Source organism: Sorex araneus, chromosome 2 (assembly GCF_027595985.1).
Source record: "Sorex araneus isolate mSorAra2 chromosome 2, mSorAra2.pri, whole genome shotgun sequence".
NCBI lineage: Eukaryota > Metazoa > Chordata > Mammalia > Eulipotyphla > Soricidae > Sorex > Sorex araneus.
Window position 1 is genome coordinate 246,813,529 of NC_073303.1, and position 26,318 is coordinate 246,839,846.

Below are 26,318 nucleotides of genomic sequence, written 5' to 3' on the forward strand. Positions count from 1 at the left end.
ATGGAGACAAAGAATCTTACAGGAGTTACAGGGTTTCTTCTTCTAGGATTGTCAAATGAAGCAGAAATGCTGTCCCTCATCTTTGGAATTTTCCTGTCCATGTACCTGATCACCGTGCTGGGGAACCTGCTCATCATCCTGGCTGTCAGCTCAGACCCCCACCTCCACACGCCCATGTACTTCTTCCTGTCCAACCTGTCCTTCGTGGACATCTGCTTCACCTCCACCACCATCCCCAAGATGCTGCTGAACATCCAGATGCACAGCAAGGCCATCACCTACGCAGGCTGCCTCACCCAGATGTACTTTTACATGCTGTTTGGATTGGTGGATGACTTACTCCTGACAGCGATGGCCTATGACCGCTTCGTGGCCATCTGTCATCCCCTGCACTATACGGTCATCATGAACCCGAGACTCTGTGGGCTGCTGGTTCTGGCATCCTGGATCTTTAGCGTTCTGCATTCCTTCTTACAAATCGCGATGGTGCTGCGTCTGTCCTTCTGTACCGATGTGGAAATCCCCCATTTTTTCTGTGAACTCAATCAGATCATTCACCTCGCCTGCTCTGACACCTTCCTCAATAACTTGCTGATGTATTGTGCAGCCGCAGTACTTGGTATTATTCCTCTCTATGGCATCCTTTTCTCTTACTCCAAGATCGTCTCCTCCCTGCGCAGAATCTCCTCAGCTCAGGGCAAATACAAAGCATTTTCTACCTGTTCTTCTCATCTCTCCGTGGTCTCCTTATTTTATGGTACCGGCCTAGGTGTGTACCTGAGCTCTGCTGTGACCCAGAACCCACGTCCGAGTGCCATCGCGTCCGTGATGTACATGGTGGTCACCCCCATGCTGAACCCCTTCATCTACAGCCTCAGGAACAAAGACATCAAGGGGGCTCTGACAAGTCTAATTGGGAAGAAATATGTAAAAGCATAATTTTCTAGGATTTAAGAAGTGCCAATTCTTTTGGGGGCTCCAAACTTCAGAAATAGACTTTAGGATTGTTTTCATCCAACAGTCCAGTGGGACTGGTTTTATTTATTTGTATGTATTCATTTATGAAGTTTGCATTTCTTTCATTGCAACTCTCCTGTGCAATTTATCTGACAGATTTGATCAGTTTTCTGCTCTATAAGTTGAAAGTTTTCATTCAGAAAGAATTCCTGAATGGATTTCTTAAGAACTATTGATTCTAGAAGGACATAGATGTCATCCTGTTGATGATGGAGTGGAAGGTTGCTCAAAGTCTAGTCTCAAGGTGGTATAAGATAATAATAAAAAATCAATACTTTAAGAAACCACACAGCTCATGCAATTTTAATGCAGGGACACCTGGCATTAATTTTCCATTTCTTTGTGTGCAACATTCATTTGTATATCACTAACGTAGTCACTGTCTATTGATATAAAAGGGTGTTAAATCTTCTATTATTGTGTTTCTTTCAATTTCTCCCTTTAGATATAAGTATAGCTTCATCTAATTTGGGTGTACTGATATTTCTTTGTATGCAGTAATATCCATCTTCTTGCTGGATTGGCTCCTTTTCATCACATATATTTGTCTCACATGATAGCATATTTTTCAGTCTCTGTTGTTTAATTCATGAAGCTGCATTTTTTGTCTCTATTTGTAAGGATCTTTCTCCAAATATTTCACTTCAATATCTGTGTGTATATATAATCCATGAGGTTAATGAATTTTTTAAAACAATTTATTTTGGATTTGTTGTTGCATTTTAAATCCATTTAATTTTGATGGGAAATTTAGCTAGTTTGCACTTAAGGTAAATGCTATTATGAATTTACTTCCACTTTATTCATTATTTTCAGATCCATTTAGTAATTATTTATTCTCCTCATACGTTTCTTCCTTTTTATCCTACTTCTCTCTTGAACTTTCACTGAGTTTTTTTCTTTTTGGGTCACACCTGGTGATGCTCAAGGGTAACTCCTGGCTTTGCACTCAGGAATTACTTCTGGTGGTGTTCGGGGGACCATATGGGATGCTGGGAATCAAACCCTGGTCAGCCACGTGCAAGGCAAACGCCCTTCCCGCTGTACTATAGTTCCAGTTCCTTTCACTGAGTTTTTAACTGCTGTCTTTAATGTGACATTTGGATTACTGTTTCATTTTCTCCACTTTTTATTACAATTTTGTAATAAAACTTATATTTTTATTATATTTGCAAGGCAGTGTGGATAAAACAGCCCGCGTGTATGTGATTTCTTTGTTTGTCTTTGGGTCACAAGTCCTGGTAGTTCTTGGGAGACCCTGTCAGATGCTGAGAATTGAACTCGGTTCGATGCAAGGCAAGTGTCCTACTTGCTTTACTATTGCTCCAGTCTGTGAGTGGGATTTTCTCATTTGGATTGATAATCATTTACATTTTGAACACATTATGAATGATTACCTGCTTTCCTCCCCCCCTTTATTTTGTACTTCCCCATCACTTACTGCATATTTATAATAATCCCCAAGTAACTACTGTAGCTTTTGTTCATTCATACATATGTGTCCTTACTATTAATACTTGCCTTTTAAAATGATTGCCCACCATTTAAAAAATTATTTATTGCATTACCGTGAGAGCAGTTAAAAGCTTTTGGGTTTAAGTCTCAGTCATACAATGATGAAACACCTGTCCCTTCAACAGTGAACATTTTCCACTACCAAAAACCCCAGTATACCTCTTATCTGACCCCCTCCACCTACCTGTGTGGCAGATGATTTCCACATTACTCTCTCTCTCTACTTTGATTACATTCAATATTTCAAAACCAGACCCACCACTGTTATTTGAGATTTTCCCCCAACACTTAGATCTGCTGAAAAGACAACATTAGACACTTTGTTTTCTATTGCTGATTATGAATAACATAATGTGGAGTGGCCGCTACGGAAGAATCCAGGAGTTGGTTCCAAATTCCAGAATTTGGAATTCTGGAATTTTAATAATTAAATCTGAAGGGATTTCTGCCTATAGTTGCTGGGTTCTGAGACTTGTTTCTGTGTCTCCGGGATCATGGCTGTTAAGAAACTTGATCAGGAGCTAGAAAGGCCATTCATTGGTGGCAATTCAGGGTCTCGTTGGGGCAGGGGAGGAAATGTCCACCATTTTAATGAATTTTAATGAACCTTTCCATTTTTTCTTTTGTTTGTAGTGCCTTTTTAAAAAATATTGTCAGCATCATTGATTTTTTATTCCTCCCTCATTTGTTCTACATCAATACCCTAATGAATATTCCTGATGTGTAGATTTTGTTATTGTTCTGTTTTGGTCTTAGCCTATGGGAACCAGAAATACCATGGACTTGGCTGGTCTGTGCTACTTGTTTATTCAGAAAAAAATAAAAGTAAGGATCCTGATTCCAATGACAGGGCAGGAGTCAAATTCTCTTGTGAGTTGTCCTTCATCATGAAACTGAAGAAATCCCTAAGTAGGCAAGAAGTAAAAGTGACCCCAATAATGTTCAGATATGTTCCATTTGTGGTTAAAATTTGGACCTTTTTGTGGACAGACTTAGGAGTGAGGAGACACAGCATAAAGGGCAATGCCAGAGTCATAGTGGTGGAAAGTGCCTCTATTTTCAGATAGGAACTGTAACATAATTTATACCAAAAGATAAAATATGCTTCATCGTGATTTGCCCCAATGTGGATTCTTCCAGTTGAATACGTGTCTCCCATTCTACAATGAGTATGTTGCAGAATGTACAATGAGGTTTATATTCTGACATATTGTGATTCATCAAGATAACAGTGAACTGTGAGTCTCCTTATGTGGCAATAGCACATTTGATTGGAATAAATATATATTTAGTTATATACATTTTAGTTTCTAAAATATGAATATCACAATTTGAAATAGATTTTATGTAGTCAAGCTATTGGCAAATGAATATATTTTTCTGTATTCTCTCTTATAGTACACATTCTATATCTCTATAAGTAGGACAACTATGGTCCTATTCCCTTGTAAAATATGACAACGCTACTCAGATTTTATTTAGGAACATGCCATATTTTTTCCTTAAATAATTTCAGTATCACGGTATCACTGTCATCCCGTTGCTCATTGATTTGCTTGAGCGGGCACCAATAACGTCTTCAATGAGAGACTTGTTGTTACTGTTTTGGGCTTACTAAATATACGCCATGGGTAGCTTGCCAGGCTCTGCCGTGCGGACAAGATTACTCTCGGTAGCTTGCCAGGCTCTCTGAGAGGGGAGGAGGACTTGAACCTGGGTTGGCCGCATGCAAGGCAAACGCCCGCTGTGCTATTGCCCCAGCCCAATTTCAGTATAATTTCAGTATAATGACATGAAATTACAAATATTAAAATCAGATTCTCCTGGATCTTAAACATTTAAAAAATGTCTCTTTGGGTGAAGTTTCTGTTCATTTCCTCTCCCCACTTTTATTTTCAGCATGTGCATGTTTTATTACAATTTTTCTCAAATAATACAGCACAAGAGTATTTTGATGTTCTTTCCATATTTATCCATTTAAAGTCACCTATAAAAAACACTGGCACGCCAAGGGGCTTGTGCACTCGAGGGCTCTCCGGGTGGCTGTCTCACCGCACGTGTTCGGTGCTCTGGAACCGTTGTGTATGGGCTGGATCGGGATGGCCATTGGCCAAGGACAGGCGAAGGAAGAACGAGGACCAAGCTGGTTGCTGATTAGTTATGGTTTATTCAATCTTCCATCTTTCCCATCTCCTGCACTTCTAGCTCTGTCCTCTCTCTGGATCTACTTCAGCCTCTTTGGCCTCTCCTGTCTCTCTCCTCCCTTTTTCGCTCTCGCTCTTGCCCCTAGGTTACACACTGCCAGGTAGCAAAATCAACATAAGAAAGTCCTTCCTGAGGGCTGTCAGGTTCAAAGGGCAATACTACCTAAGGGCATTCCAAAGCCCTTCCTGACTCTTAAGGTGTTTTTCTCCTTTTCTTAGTCCAAGAACTTATTCACATCTGAATACTAGTTATTTTTGTATGGACATAGCAAGAGATACATTGAGGCTTGCAAGGCAGCTCTCCTGGCAACATTTTGCCATAGACTCAGACTACAGCACTCAGGCCAGATTAATCATTCCTAACCCTAGCAGGGTCCAAATCTAGTTATCACTGTTTGGATCATGACAGCATTTGTCCATGACCAAGCTCTTAACTTATAATTAAGCATTAGACATTTTGGCCAGGCCCATCTTGATGCCAGGGTAGCATACAACTCACAGCTTGCCCTGGGTCCATCTCGTTCCTCGTCGGGACCCTGCTTTTGGGGGTGCTAGGAAGTAAGGGCAGCTGAGGCTCAGGTCGATAGAACAGATGCCCAGGAGGAAAATATCATGTAGAGTCAAAATACTCCCAGGTTACAAAAGCATAGCATTTGCTAAGTCTTCCTGTGTCCATACAAAAAGGACATTACTCTGAATAAACTATGCAAAGGACTCAAGGAGAAGAGAAAAACAATATTTACAAGTCAACAGAACATGAAGAAAGAAGGTACAAATAAACAGAGGATTGGGAGCACTGTAACGGGAGTAACCCAATAAACCTAAACTACCTGAGGCTACGTTATCCTACAGTCACACATTTTATGAAGCCAGAGAGATAGTACAGTAGTAAGACACTAAAGGATAGTCATGCATCTAAGGCCCATTTGAGTCTAAATGAATTAGTATCTGGCAACAGAGCACAGGTAGTACAGTGACCATAGCTTTGATCCATAGTACAGCAGGTAAGGAGGTTGCCCTACATGTGGTCTACCTGGGTTTGATCTCCAGAACCTCAGATAGTCTCCTGAGCACTGCTAGTTCCTGAACACAGAGCCAAGAGTATGCCTGAGCACAGCCAGGTGTGGCCCAAAGCAAACAAGAAAATTATAGAAAAAGGTAATAGATTTGGGGGAGGGTTGGCTGTTCGGATGAGGCTTAGTGGTAAAGAGCATACCTTTCATTTCTCTCCCCACTTTTTGATGGGGTTGGATTTTTTCCTTGTAAACTTCTACCACTGTCTAATAACTGATATTAACCCTTTACCAGATGGGTATTGAGTACATAATTATTCCCATTCTCTGGGCTGCCTCTGTATCTTGGCCACCATTTCTTTTGAGGTGCAGAAACTTCTAGGCTTAATGTAGTCCCATTTGTTTAACTTTGCGTCCACTTGCTTGGTCAGTGATATTTTATTTTTGAAGATGCCTTTAACTTCAATGCAATGGAGTTTTACCTATTTTTTTTCAATGTACCTTATAGATTCAAGTCTGATGTTGAGATCTTTAGTTCATTTTGATGTGACTTTTGTACACAGCATTAGAAAGAAGTCTGTGGTTTTTTTTTTTTTTGTATTTAGCTACCCAGTTTTCCTACCACCACTTGTTGAAGAGGCTTTCCTTGCTTCACTTCATATTTCTTGCTCCCTAATCAAAGATTAAATGATCATATATCTGAGGGTCTGTGTCAGGTTATTCAACTCTATTCCATTAGTCTGCAGGTCTGTTTTTGTTCCAGTACCATGCTGTTTTAATTACTACTGCTTTGTACTACAGTTTGAAGTTTGGGAAGGTGATACCTCATCTTCTTTTTCTCAAGGATTACTTTGGCTATTCAGGAGAGGAGGGTTATTGTTCCATATAAATTTCAGAAGTGTTTGGTCTATTTCTTTGAAAAATTTCATGGGTATCTTTATAGGGAACACATTGAATCTATAAAAAATGTTCTACACCCCTAGTCATTAAGGGAGATGAAAACCGAAACAAAATGAGATACCATCTTATACCACAGAAAATGGCACACATCCCAAAGAACAACATCAACCAGTGCTGTCACAGATGTGAGGAGAAAGGGACTCTAATTGCTGGTTGAAATACTGACTGGTCCAGCCTTTTTGGAAAACAATATGGGCAGTCTTCAAAAAACTAGAAATTGAGTTCCCATTTGACCCAGCAATATCACTTCTGGGAATATACCTAAAGGGCCCCAAAACACACAGCAGAAGCATCATCTGCACTTCTATTTCATTACAGCTCTATTCACAATAGCCAGAATCTAGAAACAACCTGAATGCCCGAGAACTGATGACTGGATAAAGAAGTTATGGTACATATACACAATGGAATACTACACAGCCATTAGGAAGAATTAAGTTATGATTTTTTTTAAATGGGTGGATATGGAGAGTACCATGCTGAGCGAAGTGAATCAGAGGAGAGGGACAGATATAGGATGATTGCATTTGTTTGTGGGATTTATATTATGAGCCTTATATCCAAGGCCAGTGTAAATGGGGTCCAGGAGGACTGGTGAACCTTGCCACAAGAGTGTGTGGGGGGTTTAAGGGCAGTTAGAATAGAGAAGGAATGAACATGACAATAATAATTGGAAATGAATATTTTGTACAGGAACTGGGTGCTGAAAGTAGTTAAAGATATATACCTGATAACTTTTCATTATCTATATTGCAAACCATAAAGCTTAAAAGGAGAGAGAGAAAGAGATAGAGAATGAGAGAGGGAAGAGAGAGAGAGGGAGATAAGAAAAGTGCCTACTGTAGAGGCAGGTGGGGACAGGTGGGTGGGAGGGAAACTGGGAGCGTTGGTGGTAGGAAATGTACACTGACAACGGAACGGGTGTTGGAATATTATACAACTGAAACCTAATCATGAACAACTTTATATCTGTGTATATCACTGTGGTTCAATAAAATATAAAAATTAATTTAAAAACAAATGAAAAAAGAAGCTACTAAACTAAAGAGAATAATAGAAGTAAGAACACAATGGAGGAAATAAGGAGAAAAATATAAAAAATTTTTTTGGGCCACACACAGCAGTGCTCAGTGCATACTTCTGGCTTAGTGCTCAGGGGTCACTCCTGGAAGGTTCAGGGAACCATATGGGGTGCTGGAGATTGAACTCAGATCAGCTACATGAAAAGCAATTACTATTGTTCCAGCCCCAGGACCCTTAAACATTTCAAGTGCACACACATAAGCACATACATATATACATATGTATATATTTAGAAAGAGAATACCATATATGCTAACTATAGAAGTATGTTCATATATTTTCCTGCTTCATAATTTCCTGCTTCATAGCTGGAACTAGAGGACATCATGCTGAGTGAAGTCAGTCCAAGTAGGAGACTCAATTACAGAGTGATCTGTCTCATTTGAATAGAAAGAAAAATTGCTATCTAGGGGAATAGCAATTGGACAATAGTAACAGACCCTGAGAATCTGCCTAAAGAGTTTACCGAGGAGTATTATCGTGGGTGGGAGGGGAACTCAAGGTTCTGTTGGAGGGATGGACTCCAGCACTCTGCGGTAGGTGTGGTGTTGGAGCATTGTCTTCCTGGAACTTTATTATTCTTTCTTTTTTCTTTTTTTTTGGGGGGGAGGTTACACCGGCAATGCTCAGGGGTTACTCCTGGCTCTGCACTCAGGAATTACTCCTGGCGGTGCTCGGGAGACCATATGGGATGCTGGGAATCGAACCCGGGTCAGCAGCATACAAGGAAAACTCCCTACCCGCTGTGCTATTGCCCTAGTCCCGGAACTTTATTATTAATAGTATTGTAAGTATAGTGCCTAAGTAAAATGGGGGAAGTGGCTATGCATCATCAGTGTACTTCAGAAATATTTTGGTATTGATAAAGGACACATGTATAACAGAATTAAGCAGATAACTTACTATGCAAATGGGATGGGTGAATATACCAGTATTTCAAAATCAAATATGGTTATTTTTATCTTATTAGAAGAGCTGAAACAACCTATAGCTTATCCTTTCACAGGACCACAGACTGTTACCCATAAGGTAGACCACAGACCAGAGACAGAAGCCTCAACATTACCCAACAACTTCTTACGGTGCTGATTCCAGGGACCCATAGTCTCTGCCTTATGAGTACCTGAGTTAGAAATATAATCATAGGTGAGTCAAGTGCACAGTGGGGCAGGAGAATTGCAGGTCAAGTTCTCAACTGGACATTTTGGGAGGAATAATTCCACGTTATGGGTATTGGCCTGTATATTGTAAGTGTTGACCAATTCTGTTCGGACTTTGCTCAATACCCACAAGCAAACTCAACTCCAGTTGAGAATCACTGTAAATTATAAGAACTGAAAGCATCCTGATGCTTCTATCAACATTCATCTCTTCTTCAAATTGTAACATGGGCAGATGAGTGAATTTATGGTCTCATGCTCCCAGTGGAAATGGAACTTTTGATGAAAATAGTTCAGAGAGTTGTTTTTTGTAAAGACCAGAAAATGTATAAGAAGCGACCAACATATATGGTTTGACTGTTTTGTAATTAGCAAATTTTACAAAAATATGACTGTTTTGTAATAATTTTTCCTAAATGTAATTTATGTAACAATTTCTAACTCTTATGTAAGAGTGAAATTCCTCATTCATTTGGCAAAAGGGCAAGAGTCAAGAAATATAGTATTCATGCTTTCATCAGTGAAACATAGTTAAAGTAGAGAGAAAAAAGCATTTTCTAGAGATCTATATGTCATGTGTCATTACACATTCTTATAGATGCAAAAGACATACTCAAGACTAAATCAAGAGTAAATTCCAACTCTCAGACTGTTGATAAAGTCGACTCAAAGTTAGGATAAACTTTTGAGAAGTGACTTTTTTTGTAAGTCTTTGATTATGGAGAAATCAACATAATTGGATGCATCTGCTTTTAATAAGATCTCTTAGAAACAGTGAAGTAGCAATGAACTGACTCTCTGTCCTGTGACCTACAGGGAAATCATGTATTTAATGGCCATGGAAACTAGATGGCAGGTTGCCTAATGAGAAGTCACAGAGAATTGTAAATAGCTCCTCTTTTTGCTTAATCCTTCAACTTGTTCAACCAGGGCTAGTGAGATATGACCTAGGTTTTAGAATTCCTAAGTTTACTCAGGGACCTCCTTGCTGGATTTTCTGGGCATCAATATCCACCACTGACAGCCCCGGAAGGAATTTCTTAGTGGCTTGAATTTCTGAGAGATTCCCACAGAAATCCCACCCAAGGGAGTTTAAAAATCATGTTAACTCTGCTGGAGATGCTAGAGAGAATAAAAGACAAGAGCATCATGTGATGTCACCTGATATTTCTTCCAGTCGAACCCCAATATCAGCTCTCATGTGTTTCATGAATGATTCATTAATTAATATACTTTATACTAATAAAATAGGAGTGATCATTGAACCATTAATATAGAAGACAATGGTGGTAACTAAGTTATGAAGAGTAGAAGGAGCACAAAAAGATAAAAATGGAGATTTAAAATCATCTAGTTACACCTATTCCTTATCAATCCCTGGCACCACTAATGGTCTATAAAACACTGTTGGGAAAGACCCCTGAGCACAGAGCCCTGCCAGGTGTGGGTCCCTAAAATTAAATAAATAATATAGTTTGGGGGTGGAAGTTTGGGGGTACAGCAGGTAAGGCTTTTGTCTTGTATATAGCCAATCCAGTTTAAATCCCCCAGACTTTAGCATAGCCAGATGTAGCCCCCAAATAAAAACAAAATAAATTAAAATGCTTTAGTGCACTAAACAAAAGTATTTGCAGTTAATGTAAATGTGTGAATATTGCATTTGCTGTAAATCATAGTGAATGTAAATCATAGATTTATGATATGATGTAAATGTGATGTAAATCAGAGATAGTTTCTTTGTATTAGATAAAGCACATTGAATATGTTAATCTGAAGAAGAGAAGGACTCAGACCATGGATATTTGAAAAAATTACCTTGCAAAGGCAGTTCGAGAGATATACAATGGTGTCCTCTCACTTAATATGTAAGAAAATTATAGATCACATAAAAAGAGGCATGTAAATAATTTTTTCATGTTGAAAAATATTTGTGAGTGATAAACATTATTTTACACATAAATCTCTTGTGGAGTGCTTTATTTAAACATGGTAGTGTTTATAGAGCTTTTGTTCCTGGTTTTCACTGCCTTCCTTAAAAACATGAGAGTTTTGGTGACCAGGTTGTTTCTCATTGATTTTATTTACGTGTTTAAATTTATGGGGAGAAAGTGATTGTATGGGATATTGTGCAGTTAGTATTATCTATCTTTTATTTTGTAACACTTTTTTTAAGTGTAATGTTTAATTTTTTGTGTCAAGTGATCTGGGCCACAGTATCAAGATATTTAGTCAAGCATTATTACAGAGATTTTTATGAGGCTGGTTTGGGTGCAATTAACATTACAATGAATTACTTTGAATAAAACAAATTGTCTTCCATGATCTGGGTGAGCCTCATCCAATCAGTTGAGGTCCTGAATATAACCAAATACTGACTTCTACCAAGCCAATGGGGCATACACCCATAGACATCCTGTGGGCTAGAACTGGAACAATGTTTTTATTAAAAAATTTATTTAGAAATTAAAAGTTTTTATTTTTATTCTTTTAAAAATTAAAATAACTGTGATTTACCAAGTTATTGAGAGTTGCGTTTTAGGCATATAATAGTTCAACACCCATCTCACCGCCAATGCCAATGTAGCTTCCCCCAGTGTTCCCATATACTCTCCCACCCCCCACCCAAACCCCATCCCTGGCCTGTCAGCTTGACAGGCACATTACAAAATTTCAGTGGTCGCAGCTTAGATCTCATATTTTCAGTTTTGTTGAGTTTGTGTTTTGGATATATCGTTATACCCCTCATTAATATCACCATACTGTACCACCTTTTATGATTTTATGAACTGAAAGTTTTGAGTTGTCACATCAGTACTAATTTTTTCATTTTTAGAGGGAGGAAGGACTGGAGTGATAGCACAGTGGGTAGGACCTTTGCCTTGCATGAGGCTGACTCAGGTTCAATTCCTTCATTCATCTCAGAGAGCCCAGTAAGCTACCGAGAGTATCTCGCCCGCACCACAGAGCCTGGCAAACTACCTATGGAGAATTCGATATGCCTAAAACAGTAACAACAAGTATCACAATGGAGACGTTACTGGTGCCCGCTCTAGTAAATTGATGAACAACGGGACGACAGTGCTACAGTACAGAGAGAGGAATATTTATTCATATTTTTTTACCAAGGGTCCTTATAAAAAGTGCAAAGATAATTATTTGTGAATAAATTCTACAAATAATGGCACAAATAATGGCTAAATCAAAATATATTTGACAGAAAGGCACATTTTCCAGATAGACCACACATATGCAACTACATAAAACTTGTCTTTAGAAAAGTAACAGAAGAGTAAGATATATTTTGTTGATCTGTTACACGGGGAGGAAACCTCCATTTTTTTGCAGGCTAAAGTAAGAGTAGAGTCTGAAGGAAAGGGATAACATAGAATAATTGTACTCACCCGTGGGATACAAAAACCATAGTATGAGGCTAGTCTCTTAGCAGTGGAAACAAGGGCTGGGAGGACTAGTCCCAGCTGTTGGAAGGAGAGGGAGCAGTGAGGATAGAGAAGGGGCCACTATGGCAATGGAGGTTGCAATGAAAATTCTGGACAAGAATTGAGTGCTGAGAGTAGGTAAAGGAATGTACATGATAACCTTGAAATATCTGAATTGCAAACCATAGTGCTCAGAAGGAGGAAAGGAGAGAGACAGAAAGAGGGAGAGAGAGACAGAGACAGATCAGAGAGATGGAGAGGAGGAGACAATGAAGAAGAAGAAGAAGAAGAAGAAGAAGAAGAAGAAGAAGAAGAAGAAGAAGAAGAAGAAGAAGAACAAGAACAAGAACAAGAACAAGAACAAGAACAAGAAGAAGAAGAAGAACAAGAAGAACAAGAACAAGAACAAGAAGAAGAAGAAGAAGAAGAAGAAGAAGAAGAAGAAGAAGAAGAAGAAGAAGAAGAAGAAGAAGAAGAAGAAGAAGAAGAAGAAGAAGAAAGAAGAAGAAGAAGAAGAAGAAGAAGAAGCAGCAGCTGCATTAGAAGCAGGCAGGGGGAGGGTGGGGGATGATGGGAGGGAACCTGGCGACACTGGTGCTGGGAGCTGTACACTGGGAGGCATGGATGTTGGGGAACACTGTATAACTGAAACCCAATTATGAACAGCTTTGTAAGAGTTTATCTTACAGTTATTCAATAAAAAACCTTTTAAAAAATAAATAAGAAAAATAAAATGTCTCCTCATGTAAAAAGAATAAGCAGTTTCCAAGCAGTTTTCTGCTTGAAGGGTGAAGTGAAAGAACTAGAAAATGTCTGATGTGGAAAAAAAATCAAGTTCAGTTACTGAATAGTCTCAGAGCTTGGGGCTGGAGCGATAGCACAGCAGGTAGGGCATTTGCCTTGCACATGGCTGACCCGGATTCGATTTCAAGCATCCCATATGATCCCCTGAGCACAGCCAGGAGTGATTCCTGAGTGCATGAGCCAGGAGTAACCTCTGAGCATTGCTGGGTGTGACCCAAAAAGCAAAAAAAAAAAAAAAAAAAATAGTCTCAGAGCTCTAGAGTTAGGATCACCTCTTTGGCCCAACAACAATTCGCCTTTTTGTGGTTTCCTTCATAAAGAATCTCTTCAGAGCCCTCTTGATGTCTTTGTTCCTGAGGCTATAGATGAAGGGGTTCAGCATGGGGGTGACCACCGTGTACATCACGGAGGCGGTGGCACTCGACTGGGAGCTGTGAGTAGCCGCAGAGCTCAGATACACGCCTAGGACCGTGGTATAAAATAAAAAGACAACCAGCAGGTGAGATGCACAGGTGGAAAAGGCTTTATACTTCCCTTGAGCCGATGAGATGCTACGTATAGAGGAAACGATTTTAGAGTAGGAGTAAAGGATCCCAGCAAAGGGGCCGCCCCCCAGCAGGAGGGCTACAACATACAGAACGATAGTGTTAACAAACGTATCCGAGCAAGCAAGTTGCACCATCTGATTCAGTTCACAGAAGAAGTGGGGGATTTCCACAAAGTCGCAGAAGGACAATCGCAACAACATTAAGCACTCTAACAAGGAATTCAGGCCGCTGATGGTCCAGGACACCAGGACAAGCAGCCCACAGAATCGGGGGTTCATGATGACCGTGTAGTGCAGGGGGTGGCAGATGGCCACAAAGCGGTCGTAGGCCATCACCGTCAGGAGAAAGTCATCCAGCCCAGCAAAGAGCAGGTAAAAGTATATTTGTGCAACGCAGCCCGTGTAGCTGATGGCCTTGTTGTGTGTCTGGACGTTCAGCAGCATCTTGGGGACGGTGGTGGAAGTGAAGCAGATGTCCGCGAAGGCCAGGTTGGCGATGAAGAAGTACATCGGGGTGTGGAGGTGGGGGTCTGAGCTGATGGCCAGGATGATGAGCAGGTTCCCGAACATATTGATGAGGTACATGGACAGGAAAATCCCAAATATGAAGGGCTGCAGTTCTGCTTGTTCAGACAGTCCCAGGAGAAGAAATGCTGGCACCTGTGTACCATTGCCTGGTTCCATATGGTGAATGTGACTTTAAAAATAAATAGGGGGAAGTTACAGAACATAGTTTCACACAGCTTGCATTTCTCAAATATTTGAAATATTACTATTTCTTTTCTGCATTTAGTAAATTACTTTTAATGTTTTACATGGATTTGACTCCCTTAGGAGATTCTCTAATGCCAAGTTAAATATGAAATTTGGATCCCAATAAACTTTCACTGTAAGGAGCTATGATTCAAAAACATTAGCTATGATTCAAAAACATATGTTCAGAAACAAACTCATGCAAATCAGAAACACACATGAAGCACTGACTGCATTTTGGACACTATGCAATAAGGATCATGTATAGAGGAACAAATATTCCTAAATTCAATGATGGGGGAAGGGAATGAAAATAAAAGCTAATAATTAAAATTTTACATGTCAGATGATGACAGGTGGTATGTAAGAGAGGAAAACAGTAGTTTGTAAGAACGAATGTGCTCGGGGACTGGAGCAATAGCACAGTGGGTAGGGCATTTGCCTTGCACACAGTCGACCCGGGTTCGATTCCCAGCATCCCAAATGGTCCTCTGAGCATCACCAGGAGTAATTCCTGAGTACAAAGCCAGGTGTTAACGCCTGTGCGTTGCTGGGTGTAACCCAAAAAGGAAAAAAAAAGGGGGAATGTGCTCTTTCTCTTTCTCTCTCTCTCTTTGGTTTTTGGGTCACACCCTGTGATGCTCAGGGCACACACGTACGCACAAACACACACCAGCACACGCACGGCTGCACGCACACACAAGCACACGCACGCACGCACGCGCATGCGCGCACACACACGCTAATGAGTGTTTGGCCTTACTCTGAGGCCAAATGAGTGAGCCTGGGAGGACTGATGAGAAATGGTCAAGCTGGGAGGGGTGCAGTATCTTGCCTGCAACAGCCCAAACCGTAGAGACGTCTCCTGAATCTGATGCAACTCTCACATTTATTGTAGCTGTTATCAATGCATCCTGGGATTTAGATGGTCTCCTCCTCGTACCTTCTCTTAAGGAGTTCTGGTCCCTAATTGTGAGTCAGCCTATGATATCTGAGTCAGGTGCTTCTGTTCTATACGTGTGCATACACATTCCTGAAACATGTATATATTCATGCACACGCACATGTACACACACACAAGCAAAATACGCTGTGACCCTGTGATTGTGTTCATGTATTTGTGAGCCCTAAACATGTGAATAAAGTAGGAAGAGGCACAATTCAAGTCGCCAGAGGAATTATAGTCGCCTGGATAATGCAGAGTCACTCACCAGAATATTTTAACATGAAACCCTTCGGTGAACACAGAAATATGGGTTTATATAGTGGGATGGAAATTTTCTATTTTTTTATCATAACAAACCCAAAACACGCACAATAGAAAAGAGAGAGAGGAAAAGTTAAATGGATGGGGGGAAATATTGAATAAGCTCAGGTGATTCCCAAGAGTCTGAGGAAGAAAAATCATGCTGGTTCTGGTGACATTTCATACTGGTTTTGTTACCTTGATGCCTTACAACAACAACAAATTGAAAAATAAACATATGAGTTAGACAAATAGAGTGATCTCTCTGGTTTATAACACCTTAAATATATATTTTTTTACTTTTTTATTGAATCACTGTGACACAGACCCTTACAAAGCTGTTCATGATTGTATTTCAGTCGTACAGGAGTCCAACACTTATCCCTCCACCAGTGTCCATTTCCCAGCACGAGTAACACCTTAAATCATTTTTCTTTTGCTCTTTGGTCACACCTGGCAATACTCAGGGGTTACTCCTGGCTCTGCACTCAGGAATTACTCCTGGTGGTGCTCAGGGGACCATATGGGATGCTGGGAATCGAACTCGGGTCGGCCTCATGCAAAGGAAACACCCTCCTCGCTGTGCTATCGCTCCAATGCCATCACCTTAAATCTTGGACACCAAGAAAATGAAAGGAGGGGCTGTAGATCAAGCACAGTGAAGAGGGTACTTGCCTTGCATACGGCTGACCCTGTTTGATCTATCACAATCCCCAGGCCCTGCCAGGAATGATTCCTGAGTGTGGAGCCAGGAGGAAGCCACCGGTGCAGCTGGGTGTAGCCCAAACCCAAAAACAAAAATAGAAGTAGGTAAAAGGATATTTTTGATAACCCTTTCAGTATCAACTGAAAGCACATTGCAAAGCACAATGCCCAAAAGGAGAGGGTGGCGAGAGAAGGGAGAGAGAGAGACAGAGAGACAGAGACAGAGACAGACAGAGTCAGAGAGACAGAGACAGAGACAGACAGAGAGACAGAGAGAGAGAAAGAGAGAGAGAGAAGAAAAGCAACTGCTATAGGGCCTGCAGGAGGTGGGGGATGGGGTGATGGGAGGGAACCTGGGGACCCTGGTTCTTGAAATGTACACTGGTGGAGGGATGGGTGTTGTATGACTGAAACACAATCATGAACATCTTTGTAAGGGTCTATTTCACTTGATGTTCAATAAAAAAGTAAAAAGAAATCCAGAAATGAAAAGAAAAAGGGAAGAAGGAAAGAGAGAGAGAAAGACAGAAAAATTAACCACATTTCATGAACGAAAACACACAGACTCCCTCCACCCGCATGAGTCTTTTTTTCAAGAGTAAGATACCTGGTTTATTGGGAAAGATCATAATGAAAACATCAACTGCTTATTCTTCAACTTACAAAATAGGTATTTGATATATAAAATGAATTTGTTTTCGTTATGAAAGTACAATTCATAAATAATAATAATAATAATAATGTGTTACACATTTGTATGTTTGAACATTAGATAGTTTCAATCAGTTGACCAAAGAATACCAGGTTTTGAATTACATTGAAGTTTTTGTTTACAGTTACTTATCTATTAGAAATTGCATCTACATGTCCAGAGCCCAGTCAAATCTGAGATGAAAATTTAAGTTATTTCTACCTGTAATGCGGCTTGCATATTAAATTTATGACTGGCATAGCTCTCTGAATGCTTTGTTAAAGCTCTTACTTATCAGTCCAGATAAATTAGAATCAGTCCATCTTTCAGCCTGGTTTACTCTGGTTCTGAGCACATAGACCTCAAATAGTACATATTTATTAATATAGTGTTGTCTCTACACCCCAGTCCTACAAGCCACTTAAAAAATAAAAATATCAAGCAACCATCGCGCTATCTCTCGCCTCTGGATTGAACTGAGCTGCCTCTCAGGAAATCCCAGCTTGATGCGCTTGGCGTTTATCCTCTCAGACTCTCTCCTGCAGTATCTCCTAGGTGGTTGAACTCACCTGAATGAGAACTCCGAGCAGAGGTTCTCCAGGTGGAGCCAGATTGTCTCCCTGGATGGCAGATGATGGAGACTAAACCTCTGTTCCCAGAAGAGGCATCAGGGAAGACGGGAGCGTGAGTCTCCCGGCCAGAGCTAGGACAAGCCAAGTGACACACAACACAGGTACCACCCTCCCATCTCAGCACACTCTGAGAATCTGGTTACCAGAAGGTATTTACTGCTCCCACCCTCTGCTCATTAGTCCTATTTCCTCTCTTTTTTATGTAACCCCTGAACACACATTGCCCCGATGGGACGTGCTTCTGGACAGCCAGAAAAAAATCTCTCCTACTGATTTGCTGTTCCCTGGTGATTAGAAGTTGAGCACATCCAGCATTTTTTTCACTCCTTCTCCATGAGTTCACCTCTCTCTCACACACAGATCTCTAATTCTCTTAGCCCATTACTTCAAATTCCATTTTCTTTGTCAAACCAGCCACAGACGGACCTTCAAGTTATGTCTCAAACTTGACTCTTGTAAATTTCATTGCAGACACTTTTCTAAAAGAGTTTATTCATTTCTTTGGCAACATTATTAAGAGCAGGTTGTGGAACCATATTGCTGCCTGTGATTGCCAAAGCTGTGACCCAGGAGGAAGTAGTCACAGCCGAGAAGATGCTAGTTTGCTCCTTTATGGATGCCAAGATGTTGGTTGTGAAATCAACAGGGGTGAATTCAGGAGGGGTAAAAGCCTGCGTGTGCTTGTCACAGGCCTTAGATTCCTTCCAGCATCACTACAGCAATGTCAAGCTGTACCCGAGACCCACTGGATTCACATGGCAGGAGAGTTGGTTCCTACCACTGAATTTTCAGGGTTAGTGATCCTTAGTCTAAAGAGGGGCGGGTCTCATTCCCCTGACCCTGCAAGAGCCTCCAATGCAGCACCTTTGGGAAGGAGGAGTAAAGAGAGGCTGCTAAAATCTCAGGGCTAGGATGAATGGAGACGTTACGGGCATCTGCTTGAGCAAAGCGATGAACAATGGGATGATAAGGATACAGTTAAACAGTCTAAAGAGAGGTGGTTCTTCTGGGAAGAAAAGGGTAAGTCATATTCAGTCTCTACCCAGATTCTTTGTTCCAGTTTTTTGTTTCTTCTTGCACAAAAGGATTTCAGGAGAAGACAGTGAATCAACACCAGCTTATTTACAAAATATGATGCAAGAGAAGTGTGACAACCCCCCCAAAATTAAGTGTCTATCAGTCTTCATCCAGATGTGTAAACCCCTTATACCTAGGTACCAATCCTCCATTCTCCACAAGATAGATACTACATGAATAAAAAATATCTTTAGCAACATGGGTCAGATGCTCATTTTTCATGTGGCTGGCCTGGCATGACCCCCAGCACCACAGGGAATGATTCCTGAGTGCAGAGCCAGGAGTGAGTGCTGAGCACTGCTGGGTGGTCCCCTCCAAAAGAAGAAAGAAGTAAAGAAATATTTTCCATAATCATACCATATGTGACTTAAATTTTACTGTATTGTGTTTCTAGTCTTTGAGGTGCTTAGTATTTATGGAATTTTATTTGCATTGGTAAAATATTCTGGAATACTATGCACTTCTGCAGTACAATGCACTTGCAAACAGTTTTCATGTGAATAAGATCAGCATAGTGGCTAATGGGTTCAAAGAGAAGACATTAAAATGAGGACCACCGGGAACCTGGAAAAAAACAAGTTATAACTTAAATTCTACTGGATTGGAAGAAACTTAAGAGCCATATGTAGGAACTTTACCCAGTAAAATTTAGCGTGGCCTCACTATGACAATGATAGTTAGAAATGATCAGTCGGGAGAAAAGCTGAGTGCTAAAAAGAGGTAAAGTGACATGTATGATACTCTTTCAAAGACAATATTGCAAATCACAGAGCCTAAAAGGAAAATGAGAGAGAGAGAGAGAGAGAGAGAGAGGGAGAGAGAGAGAAATCTCTGTCATAGTGGCAGAGTGCAGGGATGAGGAGGGGGGAGGCTGTGGATGGGAGGGAAAATGGAGACATTGCTGGTGAGAAATGTACATTGGTAAAGGGACAAGGATTGAAACATTGTATGACTGAAACTCAACCACGAACAACTGTATATCTCACATTGCATCAATTAAAAAATAGTGTGGTCTTATATTTGCTTCTATTATAAAATTGCATAAATTGACTTGATCAAGTGCAATATTTTCCATTAGAGTAGAAAATATACATGACTATTTTTTAGCAACTCCCCAAATACTTAAATTGCATGGTATTTGAAAAATATTGTTCAAGATATCATTTTCTCATCTTAGGAAAATAGAATTCCCAAACATATAATAGCCATGAAGGGAAAAGAATTGGGAAATACTGAAAATAGGGTGGGGGGCTGTTGAACAGCAGTGAAAGAAGAAGGGTCAGTCAGAAATACATAGTGATTCACGCAGGCATCAAGGAAACAGAAGTTCCAGTAAATGCTTAGAACACATTCAGTCTACACAGTCTTACATGCAACAATTTCTATAAGTTTCACATTACCCACTTATGATGCTTTTCCATACCAGAATCATTGTCCTTTAGCAGTTGCACTGTAGCACTGTTATACCATTGTTCATTGATTTGTTCGGGCAGGCACCAGAACTTCTCCATTGTGAGACTTGTTACTGTTTTTGGCATATCAAATACACCACAGGGAGCTTGCCAGGCTCTGCCCTGCGGGCAGGATACTCTGGTAGCTTGCTGGGCTCTCTGAGAGAGATGGAGGAATCAAACCTGGGTCGACGGCATGCAAGGCAAACGCCTTACCTGCTGTGCTATTGCTCCAGCCCATCAGTTACCTTAAAAAAAATGTCTTTAAAGCTCACCTTATGTCATTATTTTGCAAACTCTAGATAAAGGGGTTGAGCATGAGCGTGACCACCGTGTAAATCACTGAGGGTATTGAACTTGACTGGGAAGTGTCAGTGGAAGTCGCAGAGCTAAGATACTCCCCCGGGACTGTACAATAAAACGTGGAGACCATGGAGAGGTGAGACGCACAGGTGGAAAATGCATTCTACTTCCCCCCAGCTAAGGAGATGCCTAGGATGGAGGAAACAATATTAGAGTAAGAGAAAAAGATCCCAATTAGGGAACTGGTAGCTACTAGAAGAGCTGAAGAATAAATTCCAGGTTATTTAGGAAGGTATCAGAGCTGGCGAGTTGGACTATCTATTTGAGTTCACAGAAGAAGTTGGGGGGATTTCCAGTGTAACAGCGGGAAGCTGCTTAAGAATGATGTCAGAGTGTTTGGAATCTGAGACCCCAGAAGCAGAGTCCTCAGCACTGGGGGTTCCATGATGACCCTGTAGTGCAAGGGATGGCAGAGGGCCACAAAGCGATCATAAGCCATTAAAGATAGAAGAAAGATGTTCAAACAAGCTAAGAGGAGGAAAATACATCTGGGTAATGCAGCCTTCATAGCTGATGGCTTTGCTGTGTGTCTGGATGTTCACCAGCATTTTGGGGACGTTGGTGGAGGTGAAGCAGATGTCCACAAAGGACAGGTTGGGAAGGAAGAAGCACATGGGCACATGAAGGTGAGGGTCCGAGCTGACGGCCAGGGCGATGAGCAGGTTTCCAAGCACAGAGATCAGGTACATTGAGAGAAAAAGAAGCAATAGGAGACGCTGAATCTCTGGTTGCACGGGTAGTCCCAATAGAAGGAATTCTGAAAATTGTGAGTCATTTTCTGGTTTTGTGTTATAGGAAGGACATCTAGGAAGAGGAAAATAATGTGACACATTTTCATACAATACCATGTGACTTCCATATTTGAATGCTACCATTCATTAATATGCCTGTAAAACTGTTTCCTTTTTTTTTTTTTTTTTTTGCTTTTTGAGTCACCCCTGGCGGTGCACAGGGGTTACTCCTGGCTTTGCACTCAGGAATTACTCCTGGTGGTGCTTGGGGGACCATATGGGATTCTGGAATTGAACCCAGGTCGGACATGTGCAAGGCAAATGCCCTACCCACTGTGCGATCATTGCAGCCTCTGTTGTTTCCTGTTTTCTATGTGTACCTAGCTTCATTGGTAGGCTCTCCCAAGCCACCTCAATGTAGGCTTTGTTTTTCTATTCAACTATTCCTCTAAGGGGTCATCATCCTCTTATAAATTTATGAAGTACATAAATGGAGCACCCAACATGTTCTAGCAACACTGAAGGAATGAGTGTAGCATGCTGGAGAGTAACCATCTCCACTTTTCAATAATACAAATAAATACAACACGAAGTATACAATCTGACCCATTTATGGTAGAGTGTTTTTGTTTGTTTGTTTTTTGCTTTTTGGGTCACACCCAGCGACGCTCAGCGGTTACTCCTGGCTCATGCACTCAGGAATTACTCCTGGTGGTGCCTGGAGGGCCATATGGGATGCTGGGAATCGAACCTGGGTCGGCCTCGTGCAAGGCAAATGCTCTACCCACTGTGCTATTGCTCCAGCCATGATAGGGTAGGCTTAAGAAAGATGGAAAGCAGATTGAAAGGAGAGAATGAAGAAGACGTTGTATTTTTAAAAATAAGAGTCACCAGCACAAACCAAGAAGCATTGAAACAGAGATCTAAGTTGAGGCAGGAAGGTATGTGGTGATGTGGGCAGTGAGTTCCCCGCAAGAGAACAATCAGCGCAAGCCCCCGGAAGGAGGTTACTGTTGAAGAGTTTGAAGGTAAAATCAGTGAAGGCTGCTGGAGCAGGTGTGATGGTACAGCAGATATGGCTTTTGCACACACACACACACACACACACACACACACACACACACACACACACACCATGTCTCCATCTTGGGTTTTCTTTCATTTTCATCCATTCTCACAGTAGTTAATATTCAAGAAAGACATAAAATCAATGATCTTTCAGCTGTTTAATGCATAATCGCTCCATGAAATTCCCCAGTGATTTTTCCCTTTAGCTCCTATTGTTCTTTTTAAAAAATATTGACCAACTCTATTATGTAATGTTGGGGGGGTGCCTATCTCTATATTAGACACCACCTAATCGCCCTCTATTCATTCTTCACATCTCTGCTACACCTTGCAATGACCACCATAGCTTTTTCCACATCTAGGAATTCATTGTATTAAATTTTTCAGGTGTCTTTTTGAAATTTATTATTTATGTTCTAAATCACTGTATCACTGTCACTGTTATCCCATTGCTCATCGATTTACTCAAACGGGCTCCAGTAACGTCTCCGTTGTGAGACTTGTTGTTACTATTTTTGGCATAGAGAATACACCACGGGGACCTTGCCAGGCTCTGCTGTGTGGGCGGGATACTCTCAGTAGCTTGCTGGTCTCTCCAGAGGGGTGGAGGAACAGAACCCGGGTCTGCCACATGCAAGGCAAATGCCCTACTGCTCATCTATCTCTCCAGCATATACTCAGAAAAAGAAATTTGTCCAAAAGATAAGAGTACTGATATCTTTATGTCACCGACCAGCTCTCCTCTCAGTCACACACGAGAAAATTAGTAATGATGTAAATTCACACTAAAGCAAGCACACATAGTACAACAGAAGTTGGGAATTTTCATTCTCAATTTAAACCTCTGTTTCCCGAGTCTGATCTCTGGGTACCTCACTGGTTTGTTGTCCTATGGCCCCATCAGGGATAAGGCAAATTCCTTCCTCCCCTGTCTCAGGAGCATCTTTTCTTTGTTGTAAATTTTTCTTTTAAGTCTCTTTTATTTTTTTTTTTTGGTCAGTCCCAATGGGCAAATCCTAGTCTCATTCTGAACTGCACCTAACAAATCCCCTCCTCACACATCCTCCTCCAGAACTTGACTGAACCACAACAATTCTATATTTCCTAATGAGTCACTTCTTTTGAGATTGTGGCCAAGTCTGTGATATCATCCACATGTTTATTTCACTATCATTTGTCTCTGCCTTTGTAGTGTGTGATCCACATAAGTAGGGACTTCCTCGTGTTTGTCCTCCTGTTTGACCAAAGAATTTCCACATATATGCCCATCTACAGACCCAAACTTAAAACAAATCCAAATTTAGATAGAAAGATAAAGATATTAAATGAATGTTGTGTAATGAAACTTAGTTCACATGAGTAAGTGACTTCCATGAGCAAAATTAAATGCAGACTCAGGCATTAAAGTCATAAGACCACTGACTTGCATCAATACAGATCAATATTTCGATTATAGATACCTAGACACTAAAGGCTATCGATCTTTGTTTGAGTGGGCACCAGTAATGTCTCCATTGTGAGACTTGTTGTTACTGTTTTTGGCATATCGAATACGCCACAGAGAGCTTAGTGTATATAATTCTATATACATTCCTAGAGTCTTCTGGGACCACCTGCTCTTTTATTATATGCTTACTGAATCAAAAATTAGGCCTCCAACATATTTGGTGTATAATCTACTTTGAGCATGCATCTCCCATCCCCAGGGAGCCCTTCGAGCATCATTCGCTTGGTGGTCCCTTCTCTGTCCCAGCTGCCTTTTCCCCCAGCATGTGGGGCCAGCTTCCAAACTGTGGGGCAGTCTTCCTGGGCCTTGTATCTCTTATCCTTGGGTGTTAGCCTCCCAGTCTGTTACTTTATATTCCACAAATGAGAGTAAAAGGGAATGAGCCCTCCACAGAGGCAGGTGGTGGGGGGGAATGGGGTGAGGGTGGCAGGTGGGATACTTAGGAACATTGGTGATGGAAAATGTGCACTGGTGGATGGATGGGTACTCGATCATTTTATGACTGAAATGTAATCACCAAAGTTAGTAATTCTGTAACTGCACATCATGGTGATTCATTAAAATGCAAAAAATTAAAAATTAAAAAAATTAGGCCCCACTTAGGATTGAAACCCGGCACTCAATACAGCTCCGAGCATAATTCCTGAGTAATTCCTCAATGCAGACCCAGGAGTAAGCCCTGAGTGCCACTGAGTGTGTCCTAACAATCAAAAGAAAATTTAAAATTGGGACCAGAGAGACATTACAACAGGTAGGGCTCTTGCATTGCTCCATGTCAACCCAGGTGAGACCCCTGAAATATCATATGGTCCCCTAAACACCACCAGGAGTGACTTCTGAGTCCAGTGCTATGCGACTGTGCAGAGGGACACATTGTCTTACAGAAAAGTAAAGTACGGAGACAGTGGGGGTGTAATGAAGATGATAGCTAAATGGCAAAACCATAGTCAAAAACACTAAGAATAAGAGATCCCAGCTTCAACAACCAATATTAAAAATGTGCCTGTTAATATGGTAGGCTAGGAATGGGGGTGGGAGGGTGGATGGTGGGAGGAATTTAGCAATCCTAGTGAAGGAAGGAAGATAGTGGTGGGATTAGTGCTAGAACACAGTAAGTCTAACACAGAGATATGAATAACTTTGTAAATTATGATGCATTCCTTGGGTCAGGCTCTTTCTTCCACCTCCCTCCGATGGACCAATGCAAAGTCAATCTAACTGGGATGGAATAAGTTCTCTCTGAGCCTCAGACAGACTCATTCATGCAGGCATCTTGGCAATAATCTAATGAGAATCATTTTCGTCTCTGACATCCAGCATTGTTAAAGCTCTGGGTTTGCTTTCTGTTTTTGCTTTAGCAAATGAGTGTAGCACTATTTTACTGCAGGTATAGGAATCTAATAAACATCATAATTCACTAAGATTTGTTTAAAAGACTGGAATTAAGTCTCTAGTCCATCATAGGTTTCTGATAGGCAAGGAAACTTCAATTTTCAACCCATTATTAATCACACAAATTTGTATTGGTTTGTTGATAATACCCCATTAATTTGCACGGTGAATTCCTCAGTGCTTAAATGGAAATATGTTCCATGTCCTTAAATACAGCCATGGGAATTTTCATGGGTATCACTTTGCATGTCAAAATGACTTTGGGTAGGATAGCCATTTTAACAATATTGAGTCTTTCAATCCATGAAGTGAACTTCCAACCAATGAACTTTTCAAGAAGTTAAGAATACTGTGGTTATTCAACACCTTTATTGCAAACCACAACAGCTAATTAGAGAGAGAGAACAGAAGGGAATGCCCTGCCACAGTGGCAGGGTGGGGTGGGGGGGAGATGGGATTGGGGAGGGTGGGAGGGACGCCGGGTTTACGGGTGGTGGAGAATGGGCACTGGTGAAGGGATGGGTTCCCGAACTTTGTATGAGGGAAGTATAAGCACAAAAGTGTATAAATCTGTAACTGTACCCTCACGGTGATTCTCTAATTAAAAATAAATAAATTATAAAAAAAATAAAAATAAAAGAAACAAACAAACAAAAAGAATACTGTGGTTATTTTTATCAAAACTAAAGTCAAGTCACTGACGCCATCATGTTAAAATATACAGATGTTCTCAGTTTAATTGTATATCCACATTCACCTACGGTATTTAGATTTTGTAAAGTTTGGGGAACATGAGAAACAACTTGGCGCCAGAACTGCGCAGGAGGAAGAGAGCAGCGTGGAATGCCTTCAAGAGCGTTGAAGAAGTTGGTAAGAGGATGAAGAATCTCTGGCTCCGGGCACATCTTTTCAACTCCACCGTTCTTCCTGCACTAACATACGCCTCAGAGACCTGGGCCCTA

At 40.9% G+C, this 26,318-nt stretch overlaps 2 protein-coding genes across 2 annotated transcripts; one reads left to right on the top strand and one right to left on the bottom strand.

Moving 5' to 3' along the window:
- LOC101553013 (olfactory receptor 7A10-like) lies at positions 1-939 on the top strand. Its single transcript, XM_004615044.2, has one exon. It carries the CDS (start codon positions 1-3, stop codon positions 937-939), a length of 939 nt encoding a protein of 312 aa, XP_004615101.2.
- Positions 940-13,461: 12,522 nt separating this feature from the next.
- On the bottom strand, positions 13,462-14,424 carry LOC101553278 (olfactory receptor 7A10-like). Its single transcript, XM_004615045.3, has one exon. It carries the CDS (start codon positions 14,422-14,424, stop codon positions 13,462-13,464), a length of 963 nt encoding a protein of 320 aa, XP_004615102.3.
- Positions 14,425-26,318: the final 11,894 nt, after the last annotated feature.